This window comes from Cucurbita moschata, unplaced genomic scaffold (genome assembly GCF_002738365.1).
Source record: "Cucurbita moschata cultivar Rifu unplaced genomic scaffold, Cmos_1.0 Cmo_Scf00036, whole genome shotgun sequence".
Classification (NCBI taxonomy): Eukaryota; Viridiplantae; Streptophyta; class Magnoliopsida; order Cucurbitales; family Cucurbitaceae; genus Cucurbita; species Cucurbita moschata.
In genome coordinates, this window is record NW_019268552.1 from 1,787,099 (window position 1) to 1,805,421 (window position 18,323).

The 18,323-nt window shown below is 36.4% G+C and overlaps 3 protein-coding genes across 11 annotated transcripts in view; all 3 read left to right on the top strand.

The window, feature by feature from the left end:
* LOC111431571 (diacylglycerol kinase 1-like) overlaps window positions 1-8,142 on the top strand; it is an 8,910-nt gene extending 768 nt beyond the window's left edge. The window contains exons 2-9 of one of the 3 annotated variants that reach the window (XR_002708520.1): window positions 485-1,924; window positions 2,304-2,670; window positions 2,870-2,946; window positions 3,629-3,748; window positions 4,003-4,167; window positions 5,226-5,366; window positions 6,284-6,524; window positions 7,851-8,142. Coding sequence is in view for 2 of the 3 variants with exons in the window: in XM_023068255.1 (XP_022924023.1) it covers window positions 758-1,924; window positions 2,304-2,670; window positions 2,870-2,946; window positions 3,629-3,748; window positions 4,003-4,167; window positions 5,226-5,366; window positions 6,284-6,433 (2,187 nt within the window). In the remaining variant the exon portion in view is untranslated. Of the gene's footprint in view, window positions 1-484; window positions 1,925-2,303; window positions 2,671-2,869; window positions 2,947-3,628; window positions 3,749-4,002; window positions 4,168-5,225; window positions 5,367-6,283; window positions 6,662-7,850 lie in introns of those variants that run through there. The other 2 variants (XM_023068255.1, XM_023068254.1) reach the window with 2 other exon arrangements.
* A 2,847-nt stretch (window positions 8,143-10,989) lies between these two features.
* Window positions 10,990-12,739, top strand: LOC111431391. The gene has a single exon (XM_023068014.1). The coding sequence runs from the start codon at window positions 10,990-10,992 to the stop codon at window positions 12,559-12,561; it is 1,572 nt and encodes a 523-aa protein (XP_022923782.1). The 3' UTR covers window positions 12,562-12,739.
* A 734-nt stretch (window positions 12,740-13,473) lies between these two features.
* Window positions 13,474-17,971, top strand: LOC111431303 (myosin heavy chain, embryonic smooth muscle isoform-like). 7 transcript variants are annotated; one of them, XM_023067887.1, is made up of 9 exons: window positions 13,474-13,742; window positions 14,109-14,234; window positions 14,527-14,586; window positions 14,838-14,940; window positions 15,520-16,102; window positions 16,542-16,674; window positions 16,864-17,031; window positions 17,128-17,233; window positions 17,657-17,971. In XM_023067887.1, exons 1-8 carry the CDS (start codon window positions 13,626-13,628, stop codon window positions 17,182-17,184), a joined length of 1,347 nt encoding a protein of 448 aa, XP_022923655.1. In that variant the 5' UTR covers window positions 13,474-13,625; the 3' UTR covers window positions 17,185-17,233; window positions 17,657-17,971. The 7 variants fall into 7 exon arrangements, with proteins under 7 accessions (XP_022923655.1, XP_022923656.1, XP_022923661.1 ...); XM_023067888.1 differs by having other exon boundaries at window positions 13,474-13,703; XM_023067891.1 differs by having other exon boundaries at window positions 13,631-13,703; window positions 14,095-14,234.
* The last annotated feature ends 352 nt before the right edge of the window (window positions 17,972-18,323 follow it).

Genomic DNA, 18,323 nt, shown 5'->3' on the forward strand with positions numbered 1-18,323 from the left:
TTTTTTTTTTTTTTTTTTTTTTTTTTTTTTTTTTTTTTTTTTTTTTTTTTTTTTTTTTTTTTTTTTTTTTTTTTTTTTTTTTTTTTTTTTTTTTTTTTTTGGTATTGGGAGGAAGTTTAGAACATGTTTCATGAGGTATGAACTTGAATATTTTGTGCTGCTGGTTTCTTTTGGCTATGATTCTTAGCTGCTTACCGTCTAATTGGGATTGCTGGTCTAGTAATTTCTGAATTAAAAACTTTCACTCTGTTCAGATGTTACGATCGCTATTGAGGTCTTCTTCTGCTTATTATTTGTATATTCTTTTATTGAATTAATCGTTATAATTTTGTTAAATCTATCTTCTAGAATTTAATATGACCCTGTTATTCATTATATACTTAGAGTACATTGGAATTTTGAATGTCAGAGGATAGCTTTGAAGTTGTTTTGGTTTTCATTTTGTTCAAGTTTCATTTTTCATGTTTGTTTTTCACATTTTCAGGAATTATGCGGATTGTCTGCCAGTATTTTATTTGACCCCTTGCAAGTGTGTAGGGGGATTGCATCCGTGACATTGAGATGTGAAAGATTTTATGGTGAGTTGCCATCTATAAATTGGTAATGTCATCATTAAGTTGGACTCAATTATTAAAATTTGGTTCATCATTGATTTGGATTACGTTGGATTTTGGGCGGTAACTGGCCGTCAACTGTCTTGAGCCAAATTTCTTGTTTCAGCATTAGATGGTTGTCTTCTCATATCCGTGACCAAAAGATGGATGAGGAGTGGGAAATTGGATTGTTATTCCCCAGTTGGAACAGCAAGAATCCAACTGATCGCCTTTTTGTTATTTCTTGCTTGAGTGCTGCCATCATTGGAATTTTGACCATAGCCTTTACAGCCTTCCAATGGCGGAGAAATATCAATTTGAGTTGGATGAAAGCTATAGCCAGATCGAAGAGAAACCCAAAAAAAACTAATAAAGTTCCTGTAGCCGCGCATGACTGGATTTTAGAATCTGTATCTCGTGGAAAGAATTTGAGTTGTTGTGTGTGCTTAAAGTTTGTGTCCCCTTCACAGACACTCGGTCCTATGGTCGCTTCAGATAGTTTTATCCACCGTTGCAACATCTGTGGTGTGGCAGCTCACTTGAGCTGTTCTTCTAATGCTCAAAAGGATTGCAAGTGTGTATCCATGATCGGCTTTGAGAATGTGATGCACCAATGGGCTGTTCGGTGGACTGAGATTACAGATCAACCTGATGAAACCTCTTTCTGCAGTTACTGTGAAGAACCATGTAGTGGGTCTTTTCTTGGCGGTTCTCCAATATGGTGCTGTTTATGGTGCCAACGTGTAGTGCATGTTGATTGCCATAGTAGTATGTGTAATGAAACAGGTGATGTCTGTGACTTAGGTTCATTTAGAAGGTTGATTCTGTCACCACTTTACGTCAAGGAGTCAAATAGGACGTCCTCTGGTGGATTTTTGAGCTCCATCACCCATGGAGCAAATGAGATTGCATCATCAGTGCGTGCAAGTATAAGGAGTCAGAGTAAGAAGAATAAACATAGTCGTAAACCGTCTATTCATGCAAGTAAAAGTGGTAGTATTCGTGATATGTCTACAGAAAGCACAGCTGATTCTCATCACACAGTTAATGGTTATAATGGAACAGAAAGAAACATTAATGGTAGCCGAACGTCAGAGCTTCAGCATCAAAATGGTGATATAGATGATAAAAATATTTCAAATTCAAGCTTCAAAAAAAATTCTTCATTCAATCAGAAGGATGTAACTCATGTAGGAATGAACCTGAGGTATGAGGTGATCGAATTGCCTCCAGATTCACGTCCCTTGTTAGTATTTATCAACAAGAAAAGTGGAGCCCGCCGTGGAGATTCTCTAAAACAACGGTTAAACATGCTTTTGAATCCTGTCCAGGTACTGTCTTTTCTCCACTCTATTCTGGACAGCCTAAAATAATTTGTTCAACCTGTTCTATACTCCTTGTTTGATACCTGGTGATAAATGAGGCAGACAGCAATGTTTTGTGTATAGCTTATGCACAACTTCCCTTTCTTAATGGAATTTGGTGGGAACTTGGGACATATATGTCTGGGTCTATCGAATATACAAAATTGAGGTCAATGAAACCCTCTAAAGTAACTGATTTATTTATTTTTATATTTGGTGTTGGAAATGTTTATAATGAGGAAGAAATATTTTTCTAGGGTTAACTTCATTTTCTTTGAAATCCGTTTCACTGCAAGTGTTAATGATGTTGATGGGGTAATTGTCATGGACTCTACTAATATTTCAGGTTTTTGAGTTGAGTTCCGCCCAAGGCCCTGAATCTGGTCTTTACTTATTCAGAAAAGTGCCGCACTTCAAGGTTCTTGTATGTGGGGGCGATGGAACTGTTGGTTGGGTCTTAAACTGTATAGACAAGCAAAATTTTGTTTCACCTCCCCCAGTTGCTATTCTTCCTGCTGGAACAGGAAATGATCTGGCTAGAGTATTAAACTGGGGTGGTGGTTTGGGCTCAGTGGAGAGACAGGGTGGTCTTTGTACAGTCTTGCGTCATGTAGAAAATGCTGCAGTGACTGTTCTTGACCGTTGGAAGGTGGCAATAGTGGATCAACAGGGAAAGCAACTCAAATCTCCACAGTTTATGAATAATTATCTCGGTAAGTTTTATTGATAATTTGTTTTTTGTATTTAAGATATTGGATATTAATACGACCAAACTTCAGGGCACCACTGAACCATATATCTCTACTTCTGGGTTCTTCTATTGAACCCTCGTTGCGCCTGTCTTTTTCTCTAATTTCTTTAGTTTTGTTTATATTTTACTGCATTATTACCAATTTTTCCTCCAAAATGCAGGAATTGGTTGTGATGCTAAGGTTGCCCTTGACATACATAATTTACGGGAGGAAAATCCAGAAAAATTTTATAACCAGGTGATAAAGTTGTAGACCTAAATGATAACTTTTTTGAATGTAATCCATCACATAATGTCACGCTGACCATAACTGCAACCACACATGACTGGTATTACGACTTCTCAAACTGAATGTTTATTACTTGAGAGTGGTGTAGCATATTATAGCCTCACATCTTGCATCATTAAATTTTGGATCATACTCGTGCCTTACTTCTTTTGTTCCCAAAATGTGGATCAATTTATAAGCATTTATTTTTATGTTGGATGGCTATTTTGTAAACTCTTTGTTGCCAAAATAACGAAGATTATTGAGGGTGGTCATCTTATGGAGCCTGAGTGAATTTACTGCTGTATAGTAAATCTTTTATTACAATACTTGCGCCTAGAAGTATGTTGAATGCATATTGATATAGTTCAGACATTTTGCTTCCTGATTGCACGTACACCAGCGTCTAGCAAAGTCATCAATAATTATCTCTCTAATAGAAGTGGTCATTTTATTCAATGCACAAGTTTCTTTCACTTCTTCTCAATGAAAATTTGATCTCTTTTTTTTTTTTTAAATTAACGTATAAGTTGCATATTATTATAGAAGCATATGTCAATATTTGCAGAAGTTCTTGCTTATTTGGTGTTTCTGATCTTAGGCCATTTGAGTAGTTCATATCACTTAGCTGAAACTATTTACATAACTGCAGTTTATGAATAAAGTGCTTTATGCAAGAGAAGGAGCTAAGAGCATAATGGATAGGACATATGCAGATATTCCATGGCAGGTTCGGGTGGAAGTGGATGGTGTTGAGGTAGAGGTTCCTGAGGTAAGAACTTAACTTTGAAGTTTTTTGGTTCTGAAACACTACTAAATTGTCACTGTATTTTTTATTTTATCATTTACAAGTTTTAGGCTAATGTTGATTACCATAATGATACATTTATGGGTGTGAATTCTTTGAGGTTTTTCCTTTACAAGGAACCATACATACTATTAGTGTTATTATTTGTGACGATCTTGTTCTGAATTTTCATTTACTTGAGGTTGATTTAATTGGAACTTTAATTTGAATATTCACAGGATGCAGAAGGTGTGCTGGTTGCGAACATCGGAAGCTACATGGGTGGTGTGGATCTTTGGCATAATGAGGACGAGACTTTTGATAGTTTTGATTCACAGTCCATGCATGATAAAATACTCGAGGTTGTCAGCATATCTGGAACCTGGCACCTTGGGAAGCTACAGGTATACAATAATTCAATAAATGTTCCTGTCCTCACATGCTGCTATCACGTCATTTTCTAGAATATCAAATCAAATCAAATTTGTTCGATCTCTCTGGGACGAATCTATTTCTAGCCTTCATGTGCAATGATGCCTTCTTATGTTTTTTTTGTTGTTCGGTTCTCATAAAAATGGTTAGCTTAAAGACTTCCGTGGGTCTTGATTAGGGTGGGGTTTATATAAAGTAGTACGCATTTTTCAGTTTAAGAACGAAGCTGAAAGTGAGTATCTACGTATCTTTGTGCTTCTATTAGCTTCAAGCTTAGCTCGAGGTGCACTGAAAGCTGTTAGGTATCCACTCGCTTTCACCTGCAAATAACACAAGAATTCCCACACAAAACAGAGAAACCAAATCTCGATTAAGATAAACCCGGAGCTACTCATTACAATCTCTAGTCAATAAGAATTGATGCGGAAAATCACTTAAGAAAAATGAACAAGATAACCTCCCAGCTGTTCAGAATAGCTGATACTCTCCAATAAAGGCAAACCAGCAATTCACACATACCCAGCCTTCTCCAAAACCCTACAAAAACCCCACAGCTACGCCTCATCCCTACCAAGCACGCCCACACTGTTCCACTAACTCATTTCTGTGCAATCCCCTTTTACCCTTCATGGAATACGTATTTACAATCTGAGGCCTCACAAAAGCACACTTGCACTAAGGCACGCGGTAGTGCTCTTTAGTTGGAGTCTCCTTGTGGAGCACGTACTCAGTAAACTGGGGCCTATGTGCAATTCTCAAAACTGTCTATAGGTTTATTAGAACTAAAGAAATTATTACCCAGGAAAATGGATGGTCAAATCATGAAAGGCTTCTTAGTGTTGCAATTCTAATAAAATGTTAGGGATCTCAAATTTAGCATTAGAATGATGATTCTGAGTTGTAGCGTATACTAGGAGTCCTAAGACTTAAAATGGGTGTAATCTTGGGTAAGGGACAAGGTTCATACATTGAGTTGTGTTGTAACCTCCTTGCTAGATGTTTGACGGCTGCTGCTTTCTTTTTGAAACAGGTGGGGCTTTCTCGAGCTAGAAGACTTGCACAGGGGCGGTCCATTAGGATACAATTATGTGCTGCATTGCCTGTTCAAATTGATGGAGAACCTTGGTTTCAGGACATCCCGTGTACACTGGTCATATCCCACCATGGAGAGGTAATTGCTCTTGTTCTCTCCTTTCATTTATTTGCATTGAAGACGTAGCTAGTTACTTGTGCAACATCATGCTTAAGTCTCTCTCAGGGATCACCACAAAAAATAGAAAAAAAAATAATAAATAAATAAATAAGCATGCATGGTATTTCACTATTGATCTCTAAATTCTTTTCTAAGTCACTAAGCACGATGCAATATAAGCTTATCATAGGTCAATTTTAATATTCACCGATGAAATGTGGTATAATTGAAAATCTTAAAACATAAAATACTAAATTGAATATTTTTGAGCGATGGGGACTAAATTGAAAAAATGTGTGGCATTAGGGACTAAACACATATTTAACTTGTATATTTATTGCCTTAAAATTGAAAAAGAAGGGAATAAGTTAGAAGGCGAGGAAGAATTCAGATAGAAACTGAGGAGCATCTATCATGATGCTTTTCCCGAGGATCTGAAATGTGTTAACTTCGTCACTCAATCATTTGATTTCTATGGATTGACTTTGATGAATATTCAAGTTCCTGGATCTACTTGGTGTTTATATTGTGAGCAGAGGCTTGTTCTCAAGCATCTACTTTTTCATCTAAATTTAGCACCATCTTTCTACTTTCAATTGTTCGGATCTAATACTTCTACGTTGATTTGCTTTGAAACTGTTTTCAAGTTCCATAATTGTTTTCGCAATTCAGTAAAAATATCTCCTTAACTAGTTTTCAAAGAAAAGATTAGAGGTCTGTCCATCTGTCTTCGAGGTAATCTCATTTCTTATAGTATTGGAAATGAGAAATTTCTCTGGCACGATCAGATTTGTTTTAAGAGCTACCTGTTTTCCTTGGTACGGTGTAACATGTGTTTGACCTGTCTCCAGATAGATGTGTGTGAATTTCACGTGGATTTTAAATTTTCTCTATAGGCCTTCATGTTGAAAAGGGCAGTTGAGGAGCCTCTTGGTCACGCAGCTGCAATTATCACTGATGTTCTGGAGAGTGCTGAATCCAATAATGTAATTAATGCTTCACAGAAGCGAGTACTCCTCCAAGAAATAGCAAAGAGGTTAACTTGAAAGTTTCTTTCAGTCATTCCTGTAATGATCAGGATTTTGAGTGCGAATCATTTTCAGCTTTTTATGCCACCCTTCACATCTCTCCATAGAGGTAAGATCTAGTGGTTATTTTTTGGTTTTTTGGTTTTTTTTTTTTTTTTCCCCTTGATGGGCTATAGCTGAGGCATGATTGTATATCAACGATATCTGTTATATAAATATATACATATACATAGAGTTTCTCAACACGGATCATCATCAAGGTTTTTTTTTCCTTGTTCAAATAATTTACGGTGTGTGGTTGAGATCGAACCATCCTTAGTAAAAGATTATAAACAAAATTGCAACTTTTTCACATTCCTGATGGAACCTCTACCATTATGTGATCCTCGAGATGAAACTTCGAAATATCTCTCTCTCCTGAAATTAACTTAAAAAGTTAAGTCCAAAATTTAACTTTCTGAAAGCACGCTTGAAAATTACCAACCTTTGCTCATTATTGGGAATTTGTACTTTTAGAAACAGATCCAGTCTCCAATTGATTTAACTTGGAATGGTGCCTCTAAATCTATATGACAGTATCTAGGTGCTTTTTTCTCCCAACAAATCTGGTCTGTCCAATCAAATGTGGAGAAGTAAAGCCAATGAATTATCTTTTTGATAGTGGTGAAAGCAGTAAAATTTCAATGATGTTCCACCACCTGGCTGATTATGTTTTGTCTGCTTAAGTAGCCACTAAGTTGTTGGTGTATGGGCTCACTTTTCAAGTGGAAAGGGGATTCATGTTCTGCTGTCACAGTGCTAAGTATTCATTCATTAATTACATTGTTGAAATAAAGTTTCATTTCATTGGAAGCTACTTGAGATCCCACAATCATGGTTCAAGGTAGGGACACAAGAACTTATAAACAGAAGATCTGTCCTTCAATAGCTAACTGCTTTTTACTGTTTGGCTTTAACTTCTGTGTGACTACAGAAAATATGGAAAGAGAATCATTTCAATTACAAATTTACTTTCCAGATTCTAATGAAAAAGCCATTTCTATTCTGTTTCAGTGTGAGATGTGGATAATTATGTTATTTCATCTTTAGAATATTCTCAAGCAAATACATAATACATTAAAGCTTTGGCGTTGGTTCCTTGCCCATTTTGGAGGTCATGTCACCTTCCACATTACATTTTTAAAATCTCTTGGAATCCTTTTTTTGGCCTAACTCTCAAACTTTTAGTCATAACTCCATATGGCCACAATTGAAAGTATGTTAGATTCTATGGATTTATGGCATGTGGACATTGAATATATGCAGTTTAGATAAGTTTGTAAATTGTACGTTTGAATCGAATGTTTGTCATTTTCGTGAAGCAAACACTTGAAATTGATAAACTTCTATGTTGATATTCATCTTGTTAGATTCTATTATGTTCTTTTTCATACAGGTCTTTTGCTAGGATATACTAAAGACGTGCTTTTCTTCAAATCATTGGCCAAGCAGCTGATACAAAAAGTGCAGAGAGTACTTCAGAATTTTTGCAGTATTGTTGTTTAGCATACAGAAGGCACCATTCATTCATTAATTGAATTAGTTTGATGTTTCTCTTCTTCCAGTCAAGTATGTCGCAAATGGCAGCATACTTTCTTAGCATTGCATAATGGATCAATGGGGTCGGGCCATAGATGGAGGAGATTTAAGCTTTTTCGTTATAATTAGAACATAAAGAGCTTTGGACACTGCTATTTTCTTCTTCCCTCTTATGAAATTCAACTTGAATAGCATTGATCTTTGTGCAGTTGATTTTGATGATCTTTAAGCAGCCCATTTGTAGCCATGAAGAGCCACTTTAATTTGAAACTATTTAAGACGATAAAACTATGTCGTGGCTAAAAGAATGCAGCTGATATGCTTTTCAAGTATTCAGCCTCAACTTCTTGAGAAAATTCCCACTTTCAAGTATTCTATTACCCATCTCTCCCTTTCCTTTTTGAAAGTTTGGTTACCAACCTTCTCTTTTAGAAAAGTAGTTGGTACATTCTTCTCCCCGTGCTTAGAAAGCTAGAAGCTTCGTTATAAATGTAATTAAACACCATTTAGAGTAACTTTTTACGTGCTTCTAAAAATTATTTTTAAGAACGTAAACACTCGTTACAAGCAGATCTTAAAAAGTGATTCTACTAACATCTAAGTAAAATAATAAAGTAAAATCTTTATAATTTCCTTTCAAAATGTTACTAGACGGCGTTTAAAACATCGTCGAATCGTGAAGAAAAACAAGAGGTGAAAGCATAAAGCCAAAAAAAAGAGCATCTTGTTCATAGACGTTTATATAAAGACAAAGGGAGGAGTTGCAATCTTTCGTAGTATAGTAATAAAATAACTGTGATTTTGATGAGTATCACTTTTGAAACCCCAATTTCCTTTACTCCAAAGCCAACCCTCCAAGAAAAAACAGTAACTTGACCTTGTTCAGATGTGACCCACAAAACAAAATCCCATTGTTCATTCATCTTTGTTCCCAATATGTGCATAAAAGCTTTATTAACCCATTTCTATTTCTTTTTCTTTCTCTCCAAGCCAATGATGAAGTTTCAAAGCCAACCCCTTGTAACTATTCTTCACTTTCTTCTATTTGGATGGATTTGTTTTCCTATTGCCTGGAGGATTGAAGGAAAAAACAATGGAAACTAAAGGAGAAACTGATATAAACAGACAAGCAACAGGCTAGAATTGAAGCCAAGTGGCAGCAAAAGGCCAAAAGCAAGTCTCTTTCTTTAAGCTAACTATATACTGACATTATTAATTACTCACTATGTTTTTTATTCAATGCCAAGCCGGCCACCTCCTTAACAACAGCCGGTTTTTGTACCCTCCATCTCTGGCTATCTATTTGCTTCATTATTACGCTTGCTGCAATTCGACTCGAGGCAGTTGAAGTATAAACCGTTTTTACTTCGACATCTTACTGTTTGCTTCGTTGTTACGTTTATATCTACTCGACAGCAATTGAAGCCATAGTTCAATAGACAAAATACGTATCTCTCGCCCAATCAGTTTTGGATTAAAGAAAAAATGTTAATATATTTAGAAGAGAGAGAGAGAGATATAGGAGATGGCCACTTGGCATCCCAAAAGGCATGGTGCTTTCCATGTTCAATCTTGTGATATTGTGATTTCAAGGTACCTAAGAAACATTATTATTCAGCCCACAGATACACAAAAAAGTGGTTCACAACAAGTAAATGTATAAATCAAACTCCATGCCTTCACATTCCTATCATTCTACAGTTATCGCACTGTTTTTTCCCATGATATTTGTGTCTGTGATTCCACAAGTTTTTATGAACACCAAGAAATAGTCAAGTATTTGATTAGCATTTTACCTTAAGAGAAAATTGTGTCGTAGTTGTAAATCAATGCACCAGCGATCCAAGATTCATTCCAGCAGTAACGTACTGTGAGGAAAGTGAGATGGATCATCTGCAGTAAGAACATTAAAGTTTAAGAACACAAGTATGAAATATTTAATAGATTACTCAACTTACAAGCATACAATTTGGTTTGGTTCAGTGAAGATATGTAATGATCATTGGTTGAATTGTGTACTGTGAAACAGTATTGAACTGCTCCATTAGAGATGGGTGATTTTGGATAGTAAAGAAAGAAAAGAGACAAAAAGAGAGAGAGAGAGAGAGAGAGAGAGATAAGTCGAAATGATGAAAAAGAGGCCCACGGAGAGAGAAAGAGAGATGCAATTCGTTTATATGAAGACAAAGGAAGGAATTGTTAGGGAAGACAGTTAGTTTAGGAGGTTCCTGAGGCATAGGGATAGTCAGCAGTAAGCAGGAGAGATGTTGAGCCATTGGATTTGTGGGTCGGTTGAGTTGGTGCACGTGCTCCTTGCTTTCTTCTTATTTACCCCTCTCTTTATCTTTGCTTTCATGCATGGATTTCTCCTCCCAACATAGCCCACAGAGACAGAGAGAGAGAGAGAGAGAGAGAGAGAGAGAGAGAGACAGAGAGACAGAGAGACAGAGCCTAAGCCTAAGCTTAGAGCTCCCCTTTCAATTTTTCCACCATGCTTTGTTCATCTCCATCATTGGCAATAAAGTGGCACCTCCGCAAACTTCTAACATTTTTCTTTCTTTTCTTTTGCCTTTAATACTCCTCTCCCTTAAAACTTTCAACTGCCCGAGAGAAGCTAGTGGTGAGAGAAAAAAGCTAGTTGAACTACATTAACCAAGCTTTCCTTTTTCCACCTTTTGTGCATCAGATCCTGTTCTTTCTCCATGACTAGAATTCATCAAATCTGAGATGGGATTTCTGTCATCAGATCACAAAAGGGGAAAAGAAAGCAAAGATCAAGCTTGCTGTGCTGTGCTGTTCTGTGCTGTGGTGGAGTTTACTACTTTACTCACTAAATTTGAGCTCTCCACTTCAATTGTTTGATCTGGGTCATCTTCTCTTTGTTTTTTCTTTCTGTTTCTGAGCTTTGGCTTTAGCATTGTTACAGCTGCTTTGCCTGGATTTTGGATCTCTGCTGCTGCTTCTTCTTCTTCTTCCTTGAATTCTATTTCTTCTCGATGGGGGCTGATCGAGAGTTCAAACACTTCTGCAAGCTATGCAACAGAAGCTTTCCTTGTGGGAGATCTTTAGGAGGTCACATGAGGTCCCATTTGTTCAACAGTCAAGCTGAAGCTGGCGAAAATCTGAAGAAGATTAATTTGAAAAAAGCTGGAAGAAGAAACTCTGACATGGATAAGTTTCTGGGAGCTGGCGTTTCTGATGGTTATAGTCTTAGAAAGAACCCCAAAAAAACTAGCAGGCTTGCTGAATTCAGTGCTGAGGACAGGTTTTGCAGAGAATGTGGTAGAAGCTTTCAGTCCTGGAAGGCTCTGTTTGGCCACATGAAATGTCACTCCACAGAAACTGAGAGAGTGTCTAGTAATTTGGAGTTTGATAGCCAATCAGACAATGAAATTGCAGCTGCTAATCGTGGGAAGAGATCTAGGAGGAGACAAACAAGGTACATGGCTGCTGAAACTTCATCTTCCTTTTCATTTGCTAATGCCACTGCTGCCGCTGCTGCTGCTGCTGCTTCTTCATCTGTTTCTGATCATAATGATCAAGAACAAGAAGAGGTTGCTTTGTGTTTAATGATGCTTTCTAAAGATGTTGGTGGTTTTCATTCAACCACCGAGTCTTCTGACAACAACACTATGCCTAAACAAGTTCCCCCTCTGGTCCCAAAAACTCACTCCTCCAAAGCTGTTGAACCTATTCCTTCCATATGCATGGGGAGTGAGATGGTGAGATTGACAGAACTCCATAGCAGAAAGTTGGAGCTCAGTGATATGGAATCTGGGTATCTCAAATTTGAAGGATCAAACACAGAATTCAGTGATTCCGCTGTTAAGATGAACAAGAACAACGAGAAATCCCAGCATGATGACAGATTTGGATCAAGTTCGAACAACCAAACTTACTTTAACCAACCGCAGTTCATTTCCAGTAAGTTCAATTCAGATCAGAGAAAGTTCCATGAGCTATCTAATGGGGAATTGAGGTCAAATTCCCTAAGAAGATCAACACCCAATGAACTAAACTCAGAAGCATATGAAAGCAAAGGAAAGAGAAGCAAATTCCAGTGTAGTTCATGCCCCAAGATCTTTCACTCATATCAAGCACTTGGTGGGCATAAAGCCAGCCACAAGAGAACCAAAGGATGCTTGGCTTCAAAGACAGAAAACAGTGAAAATAGCAACGAAACAGAGATATCGAACGACCCAACATTCGAAAGTAAGTCCACAGCCACAGTCATAGAGATGGAAAATCAGCAGGAATCAGACATTCACATGGGATATGAGAAAAAGAACAGAAAGCATCACCAATGCTCCATTTGCTTCAAGATTTTCAGTTCAGGCCAAGCTTTGGGCGGCCATAAGAGGTCCCATTTGATAAGTGGGTCAGAATCCAGGAACAAATTGCCACAAACCACACCGATTCAGAAACCAAAGGCAGTAAAAAGAGACTTTCTGGATCTGAATCTCCCTGCGCCCATCGATGAAGAGGGCAGCAGCCATTTGGGGTCTCTCGAGCCATGGTGGGTCGGTGGAAGCCATTCGCACGAGCAGGCATTAGTGGGTTTGATTTGAGTGCTTCATTGCTTGCGGCTGCAGGCATTGTACAGTAAACTCTTCACCTTTCCTCACGATTCATTGATTCTTTACAGATTTCGGAATCGAAGCTATAACTCTTCTGAATGAATCCGATGGATTTTGTAACAATTTGTGAGATTGCATAACTCCAGCAATGGAAATGGGTTTTTGATCATTGTTTGGATTAGATTCAGAAATCGTTTGTGCTCGTCCATTCAACTATGCTAAACTCAAATTCACAGTAATTTAATTCGAATATGTTCAATGAAAACTACTAATTATAATTAAACATTAATTAAACAATAATGTCGCTTTTTCAAATCTTCATGGATCCAAGATGTGTAACCAACTTTTTTGGTGCATTTAAGTACTTCCAATAGGCTTAAACTTTGGCACATTATGGATGTTGGATGGTCTTTTTGATTTAATTAAGCTTTCTTTACATGTAATTAAGCACTAAACATTATGAGTATGGAGATAATTTCATTAACATTTTTATATGATTGTGTTGAAATGTGAATGGACGCCTTAATTAACTCGCGAGTTAGATGAATTTATTATTATTATTATTAAATAATTAAGGAAAGGATATAATAATAAATATTTATTTGCTCTATAATACTCTAAAATAACTTAATTTGATAGTTGAAGGAATTAAAATATATACTTAAAAAAAAAACAAAAATACAAAGTCAAAAATATGCATTTTTCAAATATTTCAAACTTATGCAATAAAATAAAATAAAATAATTTATATTTATTTTATTTTGATTTATACACTTAAAAATTCGTTGGAGTTTTTTATTTTTTTTATTTTTGTAATATAAAAATGTTAGGAATATTAAGGAAATTAAAGTAATTAATTCGTTTGATTTATTATATTTTAAAATTAATTTAATAAATGGCTTTTCAAAATATAATCGGATCCTTTGAACACTCAAAAGGCCCAAATCAATTCAATTCAATTTCACCGTCATGAGTCATGCCCGCTTAAAGTCACCGCCATTTCTTGGGCTGGCAATGGACCCGACCATTATTGGAAATCAAATCAATGTTGATGCATGTTTTTGATTGTTATTGAGTTGGTTCCGAGAATTCAAATTCGATCTGCCAAGTTACGAAGTTATCGATATTCTCAGGTACGCATCTTTCGGAGGATAAAGTTAGCTTTCGCTAAGGTACTTTCCCGTGTAATCTTTTTCAGCTTCCGGTAGTTAGAAGTAATGTATTGTTCATTGTTCAATATAATTTGCTTTGGGATTACTTGTTCGAAGGGATTTTTGGCTTGTCGAAATGAATTAGTTGAACCATATTATCTCCTTTATCTCTAATTGTTTGCAGCGGTGGACCTTTTCTTGAAAATTGAAATTGACGTTTTTTATTTTCATTTAGGAGTGAAAACTGTAGTTTTCTTTTCCCTTTAATTCTCTTTCTCCCCCACGGGAATTAGTTCATGGTCATGCTTTAGCAATTGCTACAAATAATTTTTTGTTTTACGTTTACCTTGTAGACTTCAGTGTCTTCTGATAGTTTTGCATGTCCAGGTACTTGCCCCTGTGCATTCCTCTAAGTCGAAGGATTTTGTTTCACCAATGTTGAGTCGCAGGAGCAGTAGCTATAGTTCATCTGATTTAGAGGAACTTATAGAGATTGAGACAAGATGTCGGCAGGTATATTTTCTGTATACTTGCTGAAAGTTTCTCTCTTGATACGTGTTTGGAAATTAAAATGACTGGAAGTGATTGTTTCACATTATAGGGATCATTCCAATTTAGATTTTTTAAATGTCTCTAATATTGGCTCAAGTTTGGCCGTAAAGCCCCCTTTTCTTAAAAAAAGACAAAAGATTAATGTTTCTAAGTATTATACGTGTCCTGCATATTTGGACAAATTCGATGGATTTGGGCCTTTTCTATCTCTTTTAAGCTTTTTCTTTAATTGGTATCATTTTTAACTATGCAGCTAAAGAAAGAAAAGGACACACTAATAGATTCACGGCCTCAAAGCTTTGAATTGATAAGGGTAAGTTTGATGCTGAATCTTTTCCCTCGGTTACGGTGCAGAATGTGATGGAAGCCTTCAATATGCTTGATGTTTTTTCAGCTCTCAGCAGCTCTTTGGATGACTTTAGTGAATCAAGATTGTTTTATATTGTCACTTTATGTTGCTTTTTCATGCCTATTTAGTTTATCTGGAATGAGCACTTGAAACTCAATGTAGACATTTCAATTATCATCCAGATGAACTTAATTATTTTTGACTGTCTGATGCAGCGACTAGAACTACATGTGAAATCCTTATCAGAAGCACGCGAGGAAGACAGGCTTTGCATTGAAAACTTGGAGAAGCGGTTAACAAACTGCACTCAGGAAATAGGTAAAGGATGTTGTTTGTAATGTAGCGTGTAGGAGACTACTTCTAAATTGAACTCCTGTAAATGAGCATTTGAGGAACCTTTTAAAATCATTTATAGACTAAATTGAGAAGTCTATCTTATCAATGAACTTACTGAAATGGACATTTAATAACAATGGTCGAATACATAAAGACAATAATATAATTTATTGAAGAGCTTATGTTTAAATAGATATTAAAAAGACAAATAGATTCATTCAACGGAAGGTATCCAAATGATCATATTTCCTTAATTTTGGAACTATGGTTGCTGGTCACCATGAAAATCTCGATCCTTTTTAGCACTAACTGAACCTTCTGTTTTCGGTATAGGGGTTTAAAGATATGCGTAGATATGTGTGTATACATATTTAGGTTTTTTAAACGGGTGTTTGCTGTTGAATATTATTGCATTTCCGAATCATTAATGATTCTAGGAAAATGATGATTGTTGAATTTCTGGCATGGTTTGATGTCTGTGGCAGTGTGCTGTCCTCCATTCTTGACGTATATTCTTATGAGTCTTTTTTTAACATAGTCCAACAACAACATTCACCACAGATTACCTGCAGGATCAATTATGTTTAAGGAACACAGAATTAAACTACCTGGTTGATCACATTGAAAACCTCGAATTTAAATTAGTTCACATGGAGCGTTTGCAAGTAAAGGCTGGCAAGTTAGAGGAAGAGGTGAAGCGTTCAAACTTAGAGTCCCTCTTCTTGATGCAGAAATTGGATGACAAGGAAAAGAAGCTACGAGAATCAAATTCCTATATAGAAAAACTTGAGGAGTCCATCTCATCTATGACATTGGAGTCTCAATGTGAAATTGAGATTATGAAATTGGATATGGTGGCCATGGAGCAGCGTTTCTTAGAAACCAAGAAAGTTCAGGAAGAGGCTCTTCATCTGAATGATAGAATGGATAGATTGATTCGGCAGCTTCAGAATGCACAGAAAAATATCGAGTCTCTGGAGAAAGAAAAAAAGGAACTTCAAAGAGAGCTGGATATGTCAACTAAAAATGCCTCCACATTTTGTCGAAGTGTTGAGGAATTGATTGAAAACAAGGAAAGATCACAAAATACTGTGTGTTTCTCAAATGTCCGGGATAGCAAGTTGACATCACTACTTGAGACTAGGTATTGATATAAATTTAAAAATCCATGGTCTCTGCCTTTTGATTCTCATTACTTTGGGAAGTATGTTCGAACTTCATTGGACACCATATCTGTTGGTTCATAAGGTTTTTTTCATTACAAACCTCAATGGTTATAATGAAGTTTCCTTTTAAATGATAGGCCTTGGCGGAGTTTAATAGTAATAAAGGGTCCAGATTGTATATTGGCTGCTAGTTATTTTGAGTTGTTATGATCCTGATGAAGTTACCTTCTGTTAGTGTCATCATATTTTTCTTCACTTCGTACCTGTTTTCCTTCTAAATTCTAAACAATGACCTTTCTCGCCAGCGAAGAACAAAATCTGGTCCTAGAGAATCCATTAATATACTTTTGAAATGCTAATTCAAAAGTGGATGCAAATTCTTTGCCATCATTTACACATTATTATCTTATGTGACAGTTGTGGCGAACTCTTGGGCCATCTTATTCCAAAATTAGCAGTTGCACTATTTGCAGATGCAAATTCAGAAGTCAAAATGAATGTGATGGCAAAGCAGATACAAGATTATGAACTTCTTGTGAATCAACTGAAGGTATGATGCATTCAATCGTCTTTGATAACTACAGACAGATGCAAGATTCTCATTGGGACTCCATTTGCTTTTTCCTAATGTTGAACTGCCTAAAAGAATCCATTTAGTTGAGTCGATTGGTTCTTTTTGTAGGCAATATGATTCTGTTTATTTGAAGCCTCCAGGTTGTAACATTCTAGTGGTTGACAGGAGGAGTTAAGAGAGGAGAAGTTGAAAGCAAAAGAAGAAGCAGAGGACCTTGCTCAAGAAATGGCTGAGCTAAGGTACCAAATTACTGGTTTGCTTGAAGAAGAGTGCAAGCGCCGGGCTTGCATTGAACAGGCGTCTTTACAGAGAATTTCTCAGTTAGAGGCACAGGTATTCTGCCTGGGTTTTTCAAGTCTTATATCCCATCTGAAGCACCGTATCTTTTTTTCTTTTTGGTTTTTTTAACTAACAGCTGCTTCTTTTTAGGTTCTAAAAGAACGGAACAGATCATTTGCTGTCGCAAGGTGCATGTGCGAGATATAGTAGTTGGTGTATAAATTAAAAGCTGCTTGAGGAAGAATGTGAATCAGAGGTTTGCATCGCTTTACTATTTCTTCGATATTTAGTATCAGCATGACAATTGAATTGGCTTTGGGTACCAGCTCCGTGCTCATAAAAAAATTAGCAATTTCATTAAAGAAAACGGAAAAAAAAAAAAGTTATCATGTCAGTAGTTATGGGAAGAGAATAAAAGCACTGGAAACTTATCTTTGACTGTGAGAGATGCCTTCTGCAAATATTTTTATCGTGTTAATGCTGGCTAAGAATAGAACAGTTCTTCTCATTAGTGGAATCCTAGTGTCGTCATTCTTTTAACGTACCTCTTTCCCATTCGTTGGCTCCAACTCATCCTCTTCAATGAAGTAGCTTACTCTCTTTTGAGTACCTTTGGGACGGGACCGGTGAATTTTACTTGCAAACAATGACTGCTATATTTTCCTCTTGGCTTTCCCAGATGTTGTCGCAAATGACTCCTATATTTTCCTCGTGCATTGTTGCTACAATCAAGAATATGAAGTACCTTAGCTTTGCGCAGTTCTTTCTGGCAGCTCTGATCCTATATTTCTGATCAGAGTGCCTCCTTCTCATGAGTTATGTGATGAAAACTTGTTTGAATTAACATAATGTCCTCACTGTTGTAGATGTATATGTATATGTATTTGTATTTGTATTTGAAGCAAGACAAGAATGCTGTATTTGTGCATTTTGCAATATGGGAAGTTTTGTAGGCGCCCATTCCTTGTTTTAATTCCCACATTGCTTCTACTCATCTTGTTTTGCCATAAATTAGCTCAGTGGCAACAATTAATAATGTGGGAAAGCTGGTGGTGTGTCTTGTGATTGCTGATGCTAGGCTGATGGGAGCTATGTAATGCTCTAATTCAAATGGGACTTTAATATAAAGTAATATCCCCCTCTCTCCATCTCACCAATTTGGATAACATTTACGGATAGCTACGGACAAGTTGATAAAAGCAGACTTTTCTTTTTCCTTCCTAATTGACTAGTATACTGAAAGCGAGGTCTTAAAATGTAAATTTTAGTATTTTACAAGTAATAATATTAGTAATTTCAAATGTTATGACTACAGGTTATATTCTTTTTAGCTCAATAATTGTTCA

Coding starts and splice junctions, on each gene's coding strand:
- LOC111431391 (XM_023068014.1), top strand. CDS start 10,990: ATGGGGGCTGATCGAGAGTTCAAACACTTCTGCAAGCTATGCAACAGA.
- LOC111431303 (XM_023067887.1), top strand. CDS start 13,626: ATGTTTTTGATTGTTATTGAGTTGGTTCCGAGAATTCAAATTCGATCT. Junction 14,235..14,526: donor TTGAGACAAGATGTCGGCAG/GTATATTTTCTG, acceptor TTAACTATGCAG/CTAAAGAAAGAAAAGGACAC. Junction 17,032..17,127: donor TTTCTCAGTTAGAGGCACAG/GTATTCTGCCTG, acceptor GCTTCTTTTTAG/GTTCTAAAAGAACGGAACAG.